This window comes from Trichosurus vulpecula, chromosome 5 (assembly GCF_011100635.1).
Source record: "Trichosurus vulpecula isolate mTriVul1 chromosome 5, mTriVul1.pri, whole genome shotgun sequence".
In the NCBI taxonomy this organism is placed as follows: domain Eukaryota; kingdom Metazoa; phylum Chordata; class Mammalia; order Diprotodontia; family Phalangeridae; genus Trichosurus; species Trichosurus vulpecula.
Window position 1 is genome coordinate 174,989,175 of NC_050577.1, and position 20,656 is coordinate 175,009,830.

At 38.2% G+C, this 20,656-nt stretch overlaps 1 protein-coding gene across 1 annotated transcript in view; it reads left to right on the forward strand.

Moving 5' to 3' along the window:
• SFMBT2 (Scm like with four mbt domains 2) overlaps nt 1-20,656 on the forward strand; it is a 248,989-nt gene that overhangs the window by 89,782 nt on the left and 138,551 nt on the right. The window contains exons 4-5 of the mRNA XM_036759565.1: nt 13,851-13,939; nt 15,778-16,024. Coding sequence (XP_036615460.1) covers nt 13,851-13,939; nt 15,778-16,024 — 336 coding nt within the window. The remainder of the gene's footprint in view (nt 1-13,850; nt 13,940-15,777; nt 16,025-20,656) is intronic.

A 20,656-nucleotide genomic window follows, 5' to 3' on the forward strand; every position in this document is an offset into this window, starting at 1 on the left:
TGTTGCCACCCATTCTTTTCCAAACCCCAACTCTTAAAATATTTCACATGTGCACTGATTGCTGGGTTCAGTACTATATCATCTCAACTGTTTACTCTTTGGGTTTTATGCCAATCCGTTTTTTTCTTCCCAGATTGACTCTTTGTCCCATATCCTTGGTCATCTGTTCTATACCTTTTCTTTTCCTCATACCACCTACATTACCTCGTCTTCTCTTGTCTCTGTCTCTCTATCTCTCTTTGTCTCTCTGTTTCTCTCCCTCCTCTGTCTATCCTCTCTTTCTCTCTTCTTCCTTCCTTCCCTCTCCCTCTTCCTCAAAAAAAGCTGTCTACACTGTAAATTGCCATCCCCTGCCTCACCTACCACCAAAATTTAGCTCCTCACAATCTGACTTCTGACCTCATTTACTCAACTGAAACTGCTCTCTTCCAAGGGTACCAATAATGTATTAATTGCTAAATCTGATGGCCTTTTCTCAGTTCTTTCTCTTCTTGACCCCTTTTTGTGGCAGCTTTTTGAGAACTTTAGCACTTGAGACTGTTACCCAACTTACTGTCATAGATCTGGGGTTCTTAACCTGGGATCCACAGACAGATTTCAGAGTGTCTGTGAATTTGGATAGGGGGAGATGATATTTTTATTTTCATTAACTAAAATTTGGCATTTTTTCAGTTATACATTTTTAAAAAAACATTATTTTGAGAGGAGGTCCCTTGGCTTCACCAGACTGTAATGCAAAAATGGTTCAGAATTTTTGTCCTGGGTACTCTCTCCTATCTAATCTTTCATGGTTCTGCTGTCTCCTGGTTCTTTTTTCTTCCTCAGTCTCTCTTGCTAGAACATCACCCTTATCTCACCCCCTAAAGTTGTGAGTGCTCCACTTCCTCAGAAATGACTATTTTTTATATTAAAATTTCAGTATATACATTGTTTCCTTGTATAACATAATATAAAAATTCTTTGACGTAGGTAATATATTGTTTTTATCTTTGTCTCTTCAGTGGCTAACATGGCACCTGCACATAGCAGGTGCCTAACAAATGCTTATTGAGCAACTGAGTATTAATTTGTATACTTTAAAAATGTTTGAGTATATACCTTGCAAAAGTCACTGTTTGCTAATTTACTATTGGTGTGTCTAATGCCTATTGTAGTTTAATTGCTCATGTATAAGAAAAGTGTATTCACTTTTACAATAGATGGTCTCTTGAAAAAACTGCGGAAACAAAAAGTAGAATTTTTCTAAATCAGATGACATTTCAGATCCATTAGAAGAAATCAGAATATAAAATAATCCTGTGATATGAACCCACCCTGTAAAAATACCCCAAACTTCTAAAAATATAACCCCCCCTCTATTTTATCCATTTTGAAATTCAGATTTTTGCATGTTGAGAAAAGATGTAACAATTCAAGTATTGTTCAGTAGTTTAAATAAAGTTCATACAAACTAATTGTCACATTTAAAGTCATTGAAGTATTTTTGACTATTTTTTACACATACGCATAGCAGTAATATTTTGTTGACTTTCTGTTGTCACTTCTAAATACTGATTCCCCATTAAAACCTTCCTTCGTCACAGAGAAGTGTAATTCTCACCCCCACCCCCAACCACCAAATTTGTTGACGTATGCTTCATTCCACACTTGCTGTCATGACTCACCTCTCTATGAGAGGAGAGGGAGGCGTGCTTTATTATGAGTGCGCTTGTATCAAAAATGATCATTGCATTGTACAGGATTCTGTCTTGTCTTTCTTAATGTTATGGTCACTGTGTGTATTGTGCTATCTGTTTCAGTTCAAAGAAGGCCCAAGTTTCTCTGAATTATTCATGTTTATTTTCTTATGGAATTTGCCATCTGTTATATTAAAAATAATTCATTATATTAATTTATGTCAATTTGTTCATCCATTTCCAAATGGTCAGGCATCTAGTCTATTTCATTTCATGAACAGAAAGTTCTGTTATGAATATTTCCGTTTATATAAGACCTTTCTGGATGTCTTTGACCTCCTTGGGACATATACTTTTGTCAAAATATATGAACATTTTATTTGCACTTCTGGCATAGTTCAAAATTCATTGCGGTATTTATGCAAAGAAATACCGGAAGGCATTGTGTAGTAAAAAGAACGCTGCGGTTAGTCAGAATACCTGGGGCTTTCATCTCAGTCGTAGCCCTTTTCAGACATAGAACCCGGAACAAATTATATGACTTCTTTGGGCCACCCTTTTCTTATCTCTCAAATGGAGATAATGTATGCGTTGTTTATCTTACAGGCTTGTTGTGAGGATCCAATGAGGTCTCATGAAAGCACTTTATTAGCTGTAAAGCTCCATGATAACTTAAGAAATTTTAAGTTGTTAGATATTAGTGTCAGAGATTTAATGTGGTGTAACCTCTGACACTTACTAGCTACATGTTCACTTTTTGAGCCTCAACTTCATCTTTTTTTTAAAATTGAATTAAATTTATTGAATTGAATTATTATTATTATTGGAAGGGGGAGGCAAGGCAATTGGGGTTAAATGACGTGCCCAAGGTAACACAGCTAGTAAGTATCAAGTGTCTGAGACTAGATTTGAACTTAGGTCCTCCTGACTCCAGGGCTGGTGCTCTACCCACTGCACCACCTAGTCCCGCCCCTAGTTTCCTCATCTCTTAAAAAGAAGAATAATACCCATACAGCCTCCTAGAGTCATTGTAAGAATTGGGTATGCAGTAAGTAAGCATTTTCTACACTTTTCAGTTATTATTATATGTATGCATACACACACACAAGCGCGTGTGTGCGCGCGCACACACACACACAAAATATAATGCTGATTATAAATCAGCAAGGTTGGAAAATGTTTTCTCTTAGAACATTTCTCCAGAATGGGTAAAATGGTGATCTCTCCCACTCTTCACCAAGAGACTATTTAAACTTCCTAAAACTCATTCTAATCTGTGAAATAGTGTTCCTGAAGATGTGGCCTGGGGAAAATTCTTTTTTGGTCCTCATTAATCCTGCTTCACCCATTACTCGTTGGTTGGTCTTTTCAGCTGTTTTTATGTTTTCATTGCATGAAATGTACTTTGGAGAAAGAGGGAAGGAAGCACATCAAGAAATAGTAACTTTCATTATAACAGAATGATAATAAATAAAAAAATAATTAATAACAATGTTAACTTGAAAATTGCCCGAAAACAGACTGAATCATTTATTTGGACACATGCGATTCTCATGCTAATGTGCAGATTTTATGCACGTGTGCTCATTATTCCCCTATTTCCTGTACCTAAATGTGGCATTTTGAAAAATCACAATGAAGGCAATTTTATTCTGACACAAAAATGATTTTATGAGAGTAAACAGGAGGTAGCCCTAAGGGGATAAAATCTTTGGCAAGCAGGTGTCTAATTCCACAGAACTTAGAACTGTGAACTTTAGGTGACTTGTCAATTCGGAATTGATGGCTTTTGTATAGGAAATAGGTACTCAGGAAAATTATGCCGGTAGAAGGGAAATAGAAGTATCTAATGCCTTAAGAGGAAATTATAGCAAATGCAAGAGTGCTGAGAGCAAACGATTTGAAATGAATATTTTGGTTTTTATTTCCAACATAAACATAGATCCAACTGGACTTAAAACTTAGAGAATTTGGAACAGATTTCTCTGACTTCATAGGCTACATCTGTAGCCATGATAGTAGGCGATCGGCTCCTGGAAAAGACTGGAAGGAAATGAGTAACAAAAGCAATTCAGTTTCCTAGTAGATGAATCTCTCTAAACAACGGACAATGCCAAGATTTTAAAATTTCCTTTAATAGTCTTAAAGGCCACTTAGCTTCTTGGCCCCTTAAAGAAATTATGCCAGATGGCAGGAGGCGTACCTTGATTCTGTTGGAAGCAGGTGTTATCATTAATTCATCCAAGTTGGTGTAATTACTTTTGCTTAGTCGACCTCTGATTGCTCTAATGAGTGTGAGCAGGACTTCAGTGTCTTCACAGGGAACAGTAGGTCCCTTTGGTGGCCGGGAAGGGGGTGAGGGGGGATGATTCAATTGGAATTACTTCACTGTAGCCCCCTCAGCCCGTGTGTACTGCCTGCCCTCATCTGAAAAGGACTGGCTTGAAAATGCCCAGAAGACCACAGTGGAGTAAAACTCCAGGGGCCACTTAGAGGGCCTTGACCCTAGATGTGCCCACCTGATATGTGTTTGAGAACATATATTATGACAGAAAAAAAAGAAATTACAGTGTGCCTGAGTAACGTAAACATGTTGATTTACAGAGATACAAATAGTTTTTTGGAAATCAGGCAGAAAAAATACATATTTGAGCATTACAATATACTGCTAGATAGATAGGATGTTATTTATTGTAGGTTAGACTAGCGAAACTATGCATGAGCTCTGGCAGATGATAACAGTAATTGCAATTTGACACAACTTCGGTGAGTTCTGTTGAGCACCAAAATTTGTAAAATCAGAGGTGTTTGCAAGTTTGTGAATGTTGTTGTTCTCTATTTAAACCTTCTTTTGTAACTATTTGTATCCCCTAATTTCAGAGGAGCAAAGGTTGGAGCAGCAGGGCCAGGAGGTGATGAGAGAAATGTGGAGGAAGGGAGACCACATAGGGGTGAGGGTCTCTGGAGAGGGCAGGATGAAGGCGGCAATGATGTAGGCCTCTGCACGACTGGACTTTGTGTAATATGAAGCATGGTGGCAGTGGTGGGGGGAGGCAGGGAGTGAGTTAGGAAGAAAGAGAGACAGACAGAGAGAAAATGGAGGTGAGGATTGGTGTAGAGAAAGTATAGAGGCCAGGATCCCTCGTACAATCAAACCTAAAACCTATAAACATAAAGGCAGTAATCCTTGTAGGAACCACTTTGTTCAGCTCTGATTCTTCCACCAAAGCCCTACATTAAAGAAGTGCTGCCCCCCGCCCCGCCAAAGAATATATCACACACAGATGTGCGCATGAAACCATTACTACTGACGTGTTTTCCACTGGAACAGTTGTTTAAAAAATAAACACAAGAGGTTTACATTGAATTGGGATCACCTATGGTAAGGGGAGAGGTATATTGGATTGTTAGAATAAGTGAATAATAGAGCTATGAGAAAAGCACTAAACACAGATGCACAGTTTGAATTGAAGTAAATCTGTTCCAGATTTGATGGATTTTATGATTATAGTTGTGTTTATGTGTTAGAAATTAGAAAAACATCTGATTATAATTTTTTTCTTTTGAGACAATGCTTTACTACACAACATGAAAGGCAGCAAAAACACATACATCTGATTTAAATGTAGGAAAAATATACAACTCATGGGAAATACAGTATGAACTCTGTGTGTGTGTGTGTGTGTGTGCGCATCCATTTTGATGTCTATGGTGTATACCATGGTCACTATATTGATTCCATGGTCACTATATTGGTTCTGTTCTCATAAAAATCAGAGATTGGTTGGCTATCTATATAATGGTCTTTTAAAATTGTAGATCTTTTTGTTCGAAGATTAGTCATTGCTAGGGTAAACTAGAGACTACACTTGGTGGAAAGAGACCTCGAGTTGAAAGATATTTTTGACTGCTTAGGGAAAAAAAAAATCAAGTTGAATTTAACATGAAGATACATTGAAATCAGTTTTATTTTTATTTTCCAGTATGCTTTCCTTCACTTGCAAATGATTCTAAATAGAATCATCATAGCCAAATTAGTACTGACTTATAATCCTAGGTCAGAAAGGCTAGACTTAGAAGAATTAGAAAATTAGAAAAATTTTAAAAAATAGTTCTTATAAAAATCATGTGTTGTATAATTTTGATGCTTAGAAATTTTAGGTTTGTCACAAATAGAGTATTTCGAATAGCTGGTACTGTTTTAACCTATGTTATAAATAAACTGTGTATCAGTATAAAAATAAATAGTTTTAAAGTTAAAAAAAACTGCTGAATTTCCAGAAAAGGAAATTATTACTCGGATTATAAAAAGATTCTTCCCTTCAAAAGGGGACTCATATAGGCTGCCTTTAAATAATGCTTCTCTCATGCATTTCAACTGCTGTTTATTTAGGCTATTAAAATAAAGATTTAAATGAAATTTCTCAGAACTGTTTCTCTTGTATAGGCACACTAACATTTTCAATTTGGCTTTGATGATATCTGTCAGAAGAATAATGATTCCGTTTTGCTTTGGAGATCAGGGTTGAATAGACTTTTAAGAATTTATCGAATGAATGAAACAATCTTCTCATAATTATAGAATTGGGATTACAGTTCTAAAATGTGGTTTTTCCCCTAGGTGAAACTACGGAAGTGAAAATTGAGAAATCAGTATTCAACCACATGCCAAATGCATGTTATAGAATAACGTTATTGCTATCTAAACCATTTCTTTGAAAGCTAAAGTGCAGGCCTTTGTCAGGGGCGTTTAGCAGACTAGGTAGGACTTTCCTTCAAAGTGCAAATTAGAAACAGGAGATTTTTTTTTTAATTTTAGAATTTTTAATTGGAAAGGGGTTAGTGTGGGGCACAATTCCTTACTGATTGTGTCACATGTTTTAGCCAATTCTAGTTTATATTCTATTAGTACATTTGTAGGCATAGTTTTAATTTTACTTTTTTTGTCATTTTATGGTAATAGGTAGTAATTCAAAGTTTGCAAAGCACTTTACATGTATTTCCTTGTTTGATTCGCACAATGAGACTGTGTGGGGCATTTCTTTCATACTTTGAGGGACCTGTGATGTCATTAATAGATGTACTTTCTCTTAGTGGGGCTGGTTGTACTCCTTCGGTGCCTTCCTTCCCTTTGAGATGTCCATGTTTTCTTATCATTCCTTTTTAAGAGTTAACCCCACCTGCTGGCAGGCCTTCCTGAGGGACTTTTGACGTGGTATGGATACCAGGAAAATACATAAGCTATCCATTGGTTGTTACTTGCTCACAGCACATGAAGAGTCAGTCAAATATCTCTCTAATGATGACCTTTACATCTGTTCTCCTTCACATGTTTCTGCTGGTAATATGTCACTGTCCACTCACATCCACCATTGTCTGACATAAACTGTATAAGTGGGGAGGTCCCTCCACACTTTCATGCTTTGGTCACCATGATGTTTTGTGGCTTGGAGCCATTAAGCATCACTGAGAGAATATTTATTTTAAAAAGACGGGCCCTCATTTGGAGCAGAAGCCTGAGGTCGTTGAAACCACAGCATCATTTCCTAAGGTCAGTCCAGCCTTTTTTCTTCTCATTCAACGCTGGACCCAATTCATTGCCACTTTCTGTTCTGGATATGTATACTCTTATATTTGTCCTATGAGTTGTCCACTTCAAGTGCATAGCATAGTTTATGTGGTGAGGTAGCTAATGCAGGTGATATTATCTTAATTTTACAGATGAAGAAACTGAGGCTCAGAGCTTAGGGGTCTTGTCCAAGTTTGCATACTACTGAATGTCAGAGTTTAAACCCAGATTCTCCCAACCGATGAGTCTGTTTTTTTTTCTAATTTACATCATAATTTCTCTCTCATTATGTTGTCTCCTTAACTAGATCGTAAGTTCCTTGCAGGCAGAAAGTGTCATCTGTTTTTTTTGTGACCTTCATACTCCCTAGTATAGTATACTTCACACACTAGGAACTTACCAGTTGATTTAATTGACCAAATCATTGGATTGAGGGCTCCAGTGGACCTTAGGAGATAATCTGGTCTGCCACCCTGTTCTCAGTGAACCAGTTATGAAAGATTTTGTTCCTATTTTCCTTAAGAACCTCTGGCAAAGATAAGTCTAATAGTCCTCTGCTTCTTTTTTTAATTTTTTTTTATTTTTTAATTTTTTTAAATTTATTTATTTAACATATTTAGTTTTCAGCATTGATTTTCACAAGAGTTTGAATTACAAATTTTCTCCCCATTTCTACACTCCCCCCCACTCCAAGATGATGTATATTCTGGTTGCCCTGTTCCTCATTCAGCCCTCCCTTCTGTCACCCCACTCCCCTCCCATCCCCTTTTCCCTTCCTTTCTTGTAGGGCAAGATAAATTTCTATGCCCCATTGCCTGTGTATCTTATTTTCTAGTTGCATGCAAAAACTTTTTGTTTTTGAACATCTGTTTTTAAAACTTTGAGTTCCAAATTCTCTCCCCTCTTCCCTTCCCACCCACCCTCCCTAAGAAGTCAAGCAATTTAACATAGGCCACATATGTATCATTATGTATAACCCTTCCACAATACTCATGTTGTGAAAGGCTAACTATATTTTGCTCCTTCCCAACCCATCCCCCTTTATTGAATTTTCTCCCTTGACCCTGTCCCCTTTCCAAAGTGTTTGTTTTTGATTACCTCCACCCCCATCTGCCCTCCCCTCCATCATCCCCCCCTTTTTTATCTTCTTCCTTCTTCTTTCCTGTGGGGTAAGATACCCAATTGAGTATGTATGGTATTCCCTCCTCAGGCCAAATCTGATGAGAGCAAGATTCACTCATTCCCCCCTCACCTGCCCTCTCCTCTCCTCCCACAGAACTGCTTCCTCTTGCCACCTTTATGCGAGATAATCCACCCCCTTCTATCTCTCCCTTTCTCCCTCTCTCAATATATTCCTCTCTCATCCCTTAATTTGATTTTATTTTTTTTAGATATCTTCCCTTCATCTTCAACTTATCCTGTGTCCTCCCTTTCTCTCTCTCTCTCTCTCTCTCTCTCTATATATATATATATATATATATACACACACACATATATATATATGTATATACACACATACATATATACATACATGCACATTCACTTATATATATATATACATAAACATATATATATATGCATATTCCATTCAGCTACTATGATATTGAGGTCTCATGAATCATACACATCATCTTTCTATGTAGGAATGTAAACAAAACAGTTCAACTTTAGTAAGTACCTTGTGATTTCTCTTTCTTGTTTACCTTTTCATGCTTCTCTTGATTCTTGTGTTTGAAAGTCAAATTTTCTATTCAGCTCTGGTCTTTTCACTGAGAAAGCTTGAAAGTCCTCTATTTTATTGAAAGTCCATATTTTGCCTTGGAAGTCCTCTGCTTCTTAATGATACTTTAGAGGTCTGTGGTTTTATCAAATTGATCTCATTTCTCCCCCACCCGCCCCGCCCCAATAACTGAAGAACAATTTTTCTCTCACTTACTGACTTGCCATATGAGAAAAGTTCAGCACCTTACATCTCACCTCGTGTCAAGCCCCTTTCAATTGAGCGCTGCTCAATTTTGGCAGCGGACATATAATCTGGCACTGGATGCTCAAAGGGCTTCCTGCCTTGGTATGGTGTCTTTCAAAGCTATCGGCATGGCCTTGGAACATTTGGAATTATCTTTCCTCGTCCTATGAAGAGTCATCTGTACAGGACTTGAGTGAAGGACTAGTAGTGACAACTCACCCTTGTGTAGTGCTTTATGTTACTCTGCTCACACAATGACCCTGTGGGGCGTGTGTTACAAGAAATATCACCATTATTCATTAGTCAGTCAGTACACATTTTTAAAGCACCTGTTGTATATCAGACACAGGCAAAGGACAGTTCTTGTCTTCAAGGAGCTCACAATCTAACGGATTAGGAGACAGATTCACAGACATGACGTCTTGAAGAAGTCTGAATCAGGACTAGGACATCTGAGTCTTCGTCTGGTGTCTGGCACGTAATAGGCACTTAATAAATGTTTGTTGACTGATTCTACTATGCTGTTTTCCCTCTTATGTACCCTAAATTTGTCCAGCAACAATTCAAGGCTGCCCCTCTTTGTTCTGTGTTAAGTTTCCAGGTACATCAAGACATGCTCTGTAAGTTTCCTCTTTAGCCTTTTATACTTTATTGGGGCATCTTGTTTTATGGGCCCATTCCTGTTGTGAACAAGGGTGAGTTTGAATGGATTAATTAAGTCACAGACAGATACCTTTTAGGAATAGATGACTTTTTCTAAGTGGGAACAATCCAATCGTGGAACGTGAGTTGCCTGGAAATCACCCACTGCCACTGTTGCTATTGATACATGAGCCTGTCTTTCCCCGTCAGCCCTTCCTGTTCTGTCTTGGTCATTGGTTTTATTTTTGAGAGAGAGAGAGAGAGAGAGAGAGAGAGAGAGAGAGAGAGTGAGTGTGTGTGTGTGTGTGTGTGGTGTTCTTTAAACAGCCAGACCCTACCGTGGCGTGTTGTGTACCAATGAATGCATTTTTGCTACAGATTTCTTGCAACTGCAGGGACCATGGCACATTCTTAAGATTGTTACAGTCCATTAGAGATGCTGAATTAGGTTTTTGCTTACATAATGCCAGATAGAGTGTGTGTGTGTGTGTGTGTGTGTGTGTGTGTGTGTGTATGTGTGTAAGACCAGCTAATAGAGTTGTTTGATAGTGTGTGGAAACCTGTTTTGAAAACTGTTCTATTTAAATGTATTTTACAAGGTAATTAGGCCCTTCAGGAGAGAAATAGTTTATTCCAGAAGCTAGGAACAACCAGTTGTTTAAAATCTGTTTTTAAAAGAGAAGAAAATTGCTGGAAAAGAAAACCCCTTAGACAGTAATAAGGAACAAGGACGAGTTAGGTTGAGAGATGAAATAATTTGAATTTTTCCATTTTTCAACCAGATAGTATCACTTAGACTTTTAAATATCTTTTCAGGAATATAGTACTCACTAAGCTAATGAAGAAACCTAGCTATTTAGCAAAGCTTCTTTTAGCATCCTTTATATGCGTGGGCATTTACGCTTCACAGGGTGTGCCTATCACCCTAGCTCGTCATGGAGCTTACTAACTTGTCTATAAAAGTAACATGTGATAGACAATTTTTTCCAAGTTATCATTTCTGTTGCATCGTTTGTTATTGTTATTCAGTGGTGTCCACCTCTTGGTGCCCCCCTGGACTATTGCGTGCCAGGCCCTTCTTTCCTTTACTATCTCTCTGAGGTCTGTCCAAGTTCATGTTTGTTGTTTTCATGACACCATCTATCCCTCTTGACCTCTGTCATCCCCTTTTACTTTTGCCTCGAATCTGTCCCAACATCAGGGTCTTTTCCAGCAAGTCCTGTCATCTCATTATGTGGCCAAAGTATTTAAGCTTCAGCTTCAGTATTTGACCTTCCAGTGAATAGCCTGAATTAATTTCTTTAAGTATTGACTGATTTGATCTCCTTGCCGTTCAGGGGGATCTCAAAAGTCTTATGTTGCATTAGCCCAGAGGTAAATTATGGGAAATTTGACTTTTCAGAGAGTAAACAACTGGCTGCAAAAAAGTAACTCTTGAGTATTTGAAAGAAAATTAAGAGAAATTCCAGTTTTGTTGTTTTGTCATTCCAAGGATTTCCTGACTACATGTCCCTGGGAAGGAATATACTACCTCAGAATGAGACTTGATCTGTGTTTCAGCAGAGGTCACCTATCCACCTCCCTGAACTCACAAAAATGAGTGAAGAGCTGTTACATTTAGGATATGATGTTTGGCTGGCTGGCTGCTACATCAGCCAGAGAGATAAGGACAGTAGGTTGGCACCCTTAATGCACTTGACCCCGAGCACAAGAGTCAGATTGTTCAAGGAGCGGGCCTGACTGTGCTATGCTGATTGGGGGCTACTACGTATAGGTGGGCCAGTTTGCAACCTGACAAGTTGTTGGACTGTTTACACCATTTTAGCTTGGGTTCAAAGTCTAGAATTGTCCTATTTTTCCAAGTTCTGAAAGCTTGAATCAAAATAATTCCCTCTGCTGTCTCCTACTCTGTACTCGTTTTCTTTCAGAGGACATTTCCAGCTCTGATTAGGATATATAATATTTTCCTGTCATCCTGAAGTACACTCACAAAAAATGATGGTGGTTTGGAATGTAGGGTTACTTATGTACTTATTCCTATTGCGAGATACGACTTCTTCACTAAAGCACTATTGTGTAAAAATAAGTTATTCTAAAGTGCTACTGGATTTACAAATTCCTAAAGTCTTGAAATAACACTTAATGATCTGCCTGGTTTTAATCAAAGTAAGAATGACTTGAATGGATGCTGAGTTGATAGAGCTATCTGCTGTAGATTAAAATCTATCCCTTTATCTATCCCTTTTAAAATCTATCCCTTTTAAAAACATGGCTATTTGATGATCCAGGGAATGGCTCAATTTCCCTATTTCCAGAAAGCTTAATAAATATTCAGAAGTTTATTAAAAGGAATTGCTTTATAACACATGAAGCATATCTGGTCTCAGTTTGAAACTAAAAGTCACAATGTATAGATAGGGGAGTTTAACATTTATTAAGGATTAAGCACTTATTAACTTTAAGGGTAATAAAGTGTTAGATCTTTTTATTTGTTTTAAATATATTTATTATTGCAAAGTTCTCTTATTTGATCCTCACAACAATCCTTGGAGGTAGGTGTTATTATTATCTTTGTTTTACGGAGGAGAAAATGAGGCAGAGGTTAAGTCACAATATCTGAGACAGGACTTCAAGGTCAGTTCTCTCTCCCTTGGGCCACCTAGTTAATGGTTGTAAAGTGTTGAACACGCCGTAGAAAGGTTTAGAACTTGTTCATGAGTCTTGAGGAGCACCAAGATAGATAATTTCTTCCTTGACATTTGTTGTTGGCATCGTTTGTTCTTCATTCTCAGTGATGACCATGACCTCAGGGAGGTGATGCCATGACGTACAAGTGAATTGGATTCCAGAGCCATCTGGGTCCAGTGGCCAGATAGAGATCACGACTGGAGATGTGCACCACCTCCCCTTGCCCCGTTGACATTTATTCTCCATGGACAAGCAGTCTATTTGTTTTCCCTTTCCTAGCAACTAGAGTTGTTTGGCTATGCTTTTTTCATGTGCCCTTCTAAAGGGAATGCCCTTTGTTTTTCACATAGCTGGTGGCAATGAACAGTAATATTTTTGAAAAGTCTTTGTGTTCATCTGTGCATTAATAAATAAATTTTGCCTATAATTTCACAAAATTGTAAGAAGTGTTCCTTCATGTAGAATTTAGTTAAACAACTTTACAAAGCATATGTGTGTGTGTGTGTTCAAGTGTTTATTTTATGTACAGACTGTACTTTGTTGTATATGAACTATAACCCAATCTGGAGTTGGATCCTAAGACACTCCTAAACCTTGGGGATAGTCTTTGATTTCCTCCCTGTCTTTGTCTTTTGGTTAACAACCAGACTGTTTTTATCCTTCCTTTTGTCTCTTCCACATTCATAGTATCACCCCCTCCTAGAGGGTTCAAGTGCTGCCTGACCATATTAACCACTTCTGTACTGGCTTTTCTAACATTGCACATTTTACCCCCACCCTCTCCCCACCCCTCCAACCCATCCTTTCCCTTCTCAATCTAACCTGCCACCTTCTGCCTATTCAGTGGCTTGCTGTTGGCTGTGACATCAAACTTGCCTGGCTTTTGAAGCCTTTGGTAATCTGTCACTACACTTTCTTTGTACTAGAGAACACCCCTTTTAGTTCTTATCCCTCTGATCTGTGTTTTCTACAGTCTGGTCTGTCCTCACCACTCTTTTCCTTCTCTGACTTTCTGTAGCATGTGTTGTCTGTGCCTTCTAGTTCAGCAATATCTAATGTACTGGTTTGCATTGAGATTGAATTCATATGAATCTCAGATCTTCCTTAAGATGGTAAAGTTCTCAGAAGCAAAGTCTGCATTTCTGCTCCTTTTTAATACCTGTGTGTAATAGTTTGTTTCCAGAATAGATGAGTCCATAAGTATTTGTTGGTGGATTCATTGGCCCCATTAGAGTCATTGAAGTAGCGGTTGGGCTTTCGACTGGTTGACTTCTTTGTGTTTACATGTTCTTTCCTCACCTTTTCGCAGCCATCAAAGAGAAGTACACAGACTGGACGGATTTTCTTATACATGATTTGACTGGCTCTCGAACAGCACCCGCCAATTTACTGGAAGGTGTATGTATTATGTATTATGTTGTTTTATCGTTTATTTTTTGATTGGTCACATTTTACCTGTGCAGACACTCTAGCTTAGGACCAAAAAATAGCAAATGTATTATATTTGACATAAGCAGTTTAGATCTTGTGTCTTTGTGCACTTGATTTGGAATACACAGATAGATCTGCATGAATTTTGGCCATTTATGCTTATGGCAATGCAGAGTCGTCTTCTGTGGTAACACGTACATCAATCACTGCATCAGTGTAGTAAAGATGTGGCATACTGTCATATCATTCTGTGGGACCTCATGTTGCAACTGAAGTTAGACACATTCTAGTGCAAACTCTTGGATTAGTTTAATAAATGGTTCCACACTAAATATTTTATTTCAGAAGGATTACTCTGCGGTAAGATAGCTCAAGTGAAAATTAATAACCTAGTAAGCTTTCCATATGCAAACCAAACTGGAAATAGCTTAGTCTGTTTTTTTTAAAGGATTAACATTAATATTAGACTTTTGGTATTAAACTATAGGTTGTGCTGAAGAAAATAATATTATAGCTGACAATCATGAGAGTAGATTTGGAAACATTATTTTGCTTTGACAGACTGTTGTGACAAGATATATTTGTATATTTACTACGTAAAATGAAAATAACAAAATTATTGTACTGAGGTATAAACCATTATTGAACTGAAAAATGAACTGCCAAATGTGTTTCATCTGGTTTTGCAAAATCTACCATTTAATAATCCCCTAAAAAAAGGCAGAGCTTTTTGGTTTGATGCCTTTTGTACAAGAATGCTAAAAATTGAAGATGCAATCCCTTTAGGTTTAAAAAAGGTGATATTGTGTGTGGAGTTTTGTCCTTAAGATCTTTGTCACACTCACACACACACACACACGCGTGTGCACGCGCAAGTGTATAAATAAAATACATGCATGTATCTGTCCTCTACTAGCAAATGGCCATCAGTAAGTAACTTAATCATTTTGACATTTCTTTAAAAAAAACCCTGGAAAACTGCAATTTTCTATTTAATTGATGGCTGCTGTCTTTATTTGGTATGATTAGAAAATTAAAATGTGTTAGAGATAGATAGTTTGCACCAGTCTTTTCCCAGCAAGGGTAATTATTTAAATACCTTTTAATATGGTAACAGTTCTTAATGAGGATTTCAACTGTTGTAGGTTAAATAAACCAACTATTGGGTCATTTCAGAAAAGAAATAACTACACAGTCATGGTCTACAAATTGGTTAATTACTGACAGGCTTTAACCGTGACAGAGACATATTTATGATATGAGAGAGTATTAGGTATCTAAAATGGTGCTGATCCTTAAAGGAGTATTTTTTGAAGAGTGGTACCATGTCATTTTAACAACCCCTATTATAACCATCTCTTGAGAGAGTAGTAGCCTTTTCTCTGTTAATGAATACATGTTTTTTTGCTCCAGCATTACTCTACCTCTTAAAATTAAAATTATCCTAAAGACATCTTTACCCATACGGGGAAGGGAGGTGGGGTGGCGATGGTGGTGGTTTGTTTGGTAGGAAATAAGTGCAAACTGTTATTTTCTGTTTACATGTGATTTTGTTGCTAGAATATAGAAATTGGCAAAATTGTGTGTGTGTGTGTGTGTGTGTGTGTGTGTGTGTGTGTGTGTGTAAGAAGGGAAGTGTGGGGGTTTGCTATGGAGAGGATGAGGTGGGGGGAAGGGAAACACCAGACTGTTTGATGATAGCTTGGATGGTAGTGTGAAAAAATATAATCTTCTGCTGTCATCTGTTTCCATGAGAAGTCTCAAAATAAAGTTTAAAATAAGGAGTTTTGCTTCTGTTTAAACAGCCTCTGCGAGGGAAAAACCCTGTAGACCTCATTACAGTTGATTCCTTAATAGAACTTCAGGATTCTCAGAACCCCTTTCAGTACTGGATAGTTAGTGTGATTGAAAATGTTGGAGGAAGATTACGCCTTCGCTATGTGGGATTGGAGGAGGCTGAATCCTATGACCAGTGGTTGTTTTACTTGGATTACAGACTTCGACCAGTCGGTTGGTGTCAAGAGAATAAATACAGAATGGACCCACCTTCAGGTAAAGGTTAATGCATGTAATAACGTTTTAATGTGGACAATGTCTTCCAAAAGAATTTTCCTTCCTTAGAGCAAAATGAGTGAGTGTCCAGGTTCATTTTTTGGATCCCGGGAAATAAATTGATAAATAAAGCGAAGCTTGAGACCTGGCAAGGCCTTTGCTATCTATAAACACAAAACTTTATTTCACATTCTCTCAAATCTGGCTGATTAAGCGAGGAAAATCTGAGACTCAACAATGAGCCATTTTGAAAACTGGGTCTGTAGCATCTACTGGTTGATGTGCACATGGGACAAACTTCCTAGCTTCTTTGTATTCCGAACACAGATTGTTAAAGGTTAAATATGCATTTTTGAATAGCTTTTAAAGACTATAATAATCTTAGAATTCAGTAAATAATGGGTGATAAAGAAGTGGCAAGAAACCCCTCCTAAACCATTTATTAAACATACACTGTTGCACATTTCCTTTCTAGCCACCCAGACATTGGAATTTACAGTCTAACGGGATAAGAGATGGCAGCTCAGCTCCGTACAGTCAAAAGATCTGTAGCCAAATCCTGACTGATACTACTTGTGTGACTTGGCAAATGACTTAATCTCTTTGGGCATATGTTTCCTCATTTGCAACTAGATGATGCTCTCTGAGAAGCCTTCCAGCTCAAGATTCAGGATTCTCTCAGACGCTGCAACATCATAGGAAAAGAGAGTGGCGATCTATTTTGATGAGAGTCACAATGAGCCATTGAACAGTGTAGGAACATTGTGCTGGGAGTTGTTCTTTTGACACCATGTTTTTTATCAGTCATTACGCAACCTGTATTCAAACAGGTGCATAGCATGTGTATGAGAAACACATTTATTATTGGCTGAAAGTATTATTATTGGCTGTGAGACATTCTGCAGGGTCCTGTTAAATGTCTCATAGCTTATGGACCTTATCAACGTTTGGATGTGAAACTTTCAGTTAGAAAGAAATGGAGTTATTGAGGAATTAGTGATACAAGGGAAAATGTTCTTTCCTTTGGAAAAGCCATCTTTGGGAAGAAACTCAACTTCTTGGGTTATTAAAGACACGAGAGCATTTTCCTTAGGTATCAGTTTCTCAAGAGAGGCAGCCTAGCAGTGGATAGAGTTGGCTTCAGAGTCAGAAAGATCTGATTTCAATTCCTAACTGATATGTATTGTTTATGTGACCATGGGTAAATCATTTAACTTCTCAGTTCTGGAGGTAGCTCTCTAGGACTATAAGTACCAGAACAGTTGGTGATCTGCATTGGTGGAGAATTTTTTTTTTTTTTACTGAGAGATTCCATTAAATCATGGTCAGACCTCTCCACCAAGAGCTCCCCCCCACATTCCCTCCCCCAGTTAAAACTATAAAAAAATTAGCTGTTTAATCCAGCTCTGATCATATAATCCAAATCCAATTTTTTTTTTCTGTAGCCGTTCCCAAGGGCTTTTAATTGCAAAATATTTTCTTCCTAGTTCTCTTCCCCTAAGTATTTGTATTCCTTTTAAAATTCGTGAGAGATTATAGAAACGTTAGATGGTATTTCATTATTATCGTCGTTGGCAACATTTTGAAAGGCAGCCAGGAAATCTATTTATAATCTGGGTAATTTTGGAGTATAATAACAATTCATTTCCATAGGCAAAGAGACAAAGGGCACGTCAGTATTATGAGGAAGTATCTAAGATTGGACCCCACGGAAAAGCCATAGCTTAGCAGAGAAAATTGTACTTTGTGGCTGTGTAAATATCAATTCAGGATATAATTACCTTATAAAATTTTGGAGGAAATTCTTTTGCCATTCATTTCAAAAACTGATAACCAAACAAAGAATTATGAGTAACTTGTTAAAATGTTTTGGGATATTCCTAAAACTCTGAATCATGAAATCACCTTCAGGTAGAAGGGATGGAAAATGTTTTCATGAGATATTTATCTATGGAATCTGTTCCCTTTAGCAGTGAATGCCTTCTTTAATCTTAAACAAAATCTCATTCATTTTCTAAGACAAGTAAATGTAGTCCTTTTCTTTCTCTGGAGAGCTCATGGCAGTACTTAAAGACATGAGAAGAGCTGGTCATCATCTCCAAGTTTTCTTTCAACATTTTAATAGTAAGAGAGGGTGGGATGGGAGGAAGAAAAGAGAGGAAATGGAAACACAGGCTCAGTGCCTTTCAGTTCTTCTCCAAATACAGTAATTACAAGATGAAAACTTGGCTGTAAATCTTATTAAGGCTATCAGCACCCATATGAGTTAGGAGGAAAGGTATTATCTTTGTATTAAAAATGGGGATATCAAGGAATCAGGTTGTTCCAAGTATTTAAACAATTATTTTAAAGACAAGAACAAATGCAGCGTTTACATTATAATCTCATTTCCCTAATGCTGGAAAGGGTGAATTACAGTTACAGACCCCCTTCAGGTAGCAAGGATATTTTATCTGACCCCATTTACTGTTGCATAGATGATTGTTGTCTAATCTGGGCTCTGCAGTGGCAGATTGCAGACTGGTAGGGGGATGTGATGATGCTAGCCTGTAGCTGGCTGGTATTCTGCCGCCTTCTCTCCACAGAACTATCTTTTCCTCTCTTTGTAATTTAGTCATTTTTTCAGTCATGCCCAACTCTTTGTGACCCCATTTGGAGTATTCTTGGCAAAGATACTGGAGTGGCTTGCCTTTTCCTTCTCTAGCTCATTTTACAAATGAGAAAACTGAGGCACACAGGGTTAAGTGACTTGCGCAGGGTCACCCAGTTAGTAATTGTCTGAAGCCACACTTGAATTCAGGAAGATGAGTCTTCTAGACTCCAGGCCGGTGCTCTGTCCACTGCATCACATTTTGTACCCCTAGGGCCTAGTGTAGTATCTGGTGCACAGTAGGTGCTTAATAAATGCTCATGATTGATTGTAGCTTTGCGATGAGCTTCATTCATTCAGATGTCTTTATTTTGTTCCTATTGAATAGAGTTAGAGTTCTTTTCTGGTGGCTTTACTCTCGCTAAGTTTTTGATTGGGAGGGTGGTTGGGGCTGAGCATTCTGTTGTCTTTTTATCTTCCATTCTTCAGTTTTGTGGCTGACCTCAGCATTTCTGGTCCTGGTCTGCACAGTAAGGACATGAGGTTGCTTGGTGGAATGTTATTTGAATTAGGCCCTTTCTGTTCCTAAATAATCTGATGGAAGACAATAAGGCACGGGGATGGAGTCATTAAGATAGACTCTAGAGGGACGATCATCTTGAGGTTTTGAGGTCTTTTTCTGATCTAGTATTCTGATGGTTTTTAAATGTGTATCCTTTCTTCTGATTTCTCTATCATGAGAGTTCCACCAAAACAATATGGTGTCAAACGCCGTCATCTACCAGCCTTCAAGTTAAAATCCCGTTCTAATAAAGGAATTTGGTACCTACCATGCGTTCTTCCTCATCACTCCTGCCCTCATCCTTGGGGACGTGGTATACCTGTTGGTGTCCCTTTAAACCTCTTTGTCACGTGTGGCTTATTAACCTCTTTTAATCCTCTTACCTTTATTTTCATTCCTTGTAAGCAGGTGGATCATGCTTCAGATCTTACGTAGATCGCCTGTGACTGTGTTGCTTGTTCTTGTTCGTATCATGACTTCCTATCCCTCTGCGTTTCCCCTACTTCACTCCTAAATCTATTGTTCATTCTCTGCTCGACGCTGGCCGGTTAATTGTGCGTTGAGACGTCTCTCCTAAATCCCCTGACTTCTTGCGTGGCGCCAGTTAATCCCTGCCCATCCTCAAACCCACCATCTTTCTTTCTGCTCCTGGTACTGCTGAATACCATGAGAAGAAATCAGATAATCTTGCCAAGTGAGTCTACTGCAGCCTGGTGCAATCTAATCTCATTTGGACCCTTACTACTACATAATAATCCTTTTTTTTTTCAATTTGGTCATCTTCCTCTTCTCTCAAGCCATCTAGGTGATGTGTATCTTACCTTTTTTCTCCCTTCTTCCCTCAGTTCCCAGCAGACGAATCTACATTCCTGACTTGGCCGGACAATCAGGGCCATTGGTCATGATCTTCACTCAAAACCTCCTTACATCGCCTGTCTTCACCTCCCTAGCTTCAATCTGTGAGGACACAGTTGCTTCTTTTCTCTTTAAAGGCCAGTCACTCCATCAGTAGTTCCTTCTCACCCTTTCCTCTTCCTTCTAGGAGCTTGCTTCATCAACCCCTCCTCTCTTCTCTTTGGTCACTCCCTTTCTTTTGACTCCTTCCCCGAAGCGTACACATGTTCTCAGGTTTTTCCCAACCTTTAAAAACAAAGAAACGAAACTCTTAAATCGATCTTACCACCCATACGTCTTCTGTTTCTCATCCCTTTTGTTGGCAGACTTCTGAAAAGAATAGTCTGCGTTTGCTCTCCTTTCTTTCTTTCTTTCTGTCCACTCTCATTTCAACCTTTTAAGTCGGGATTCTGACCCTGCCACTCTACTGGAACTGGAACTTCCTTTGATCTCTTAATTCCTAAGTGCAATGACTTCTCATTCTTTATTCTCCTTGACTCTTCAGCTTTTGACACGGTTGTTTTGTATCTTCTTCTCTCCCTTGGCTTGTGTGCCTTAGAGGCAGCGAGGTGGTGCAGTGGAGAGG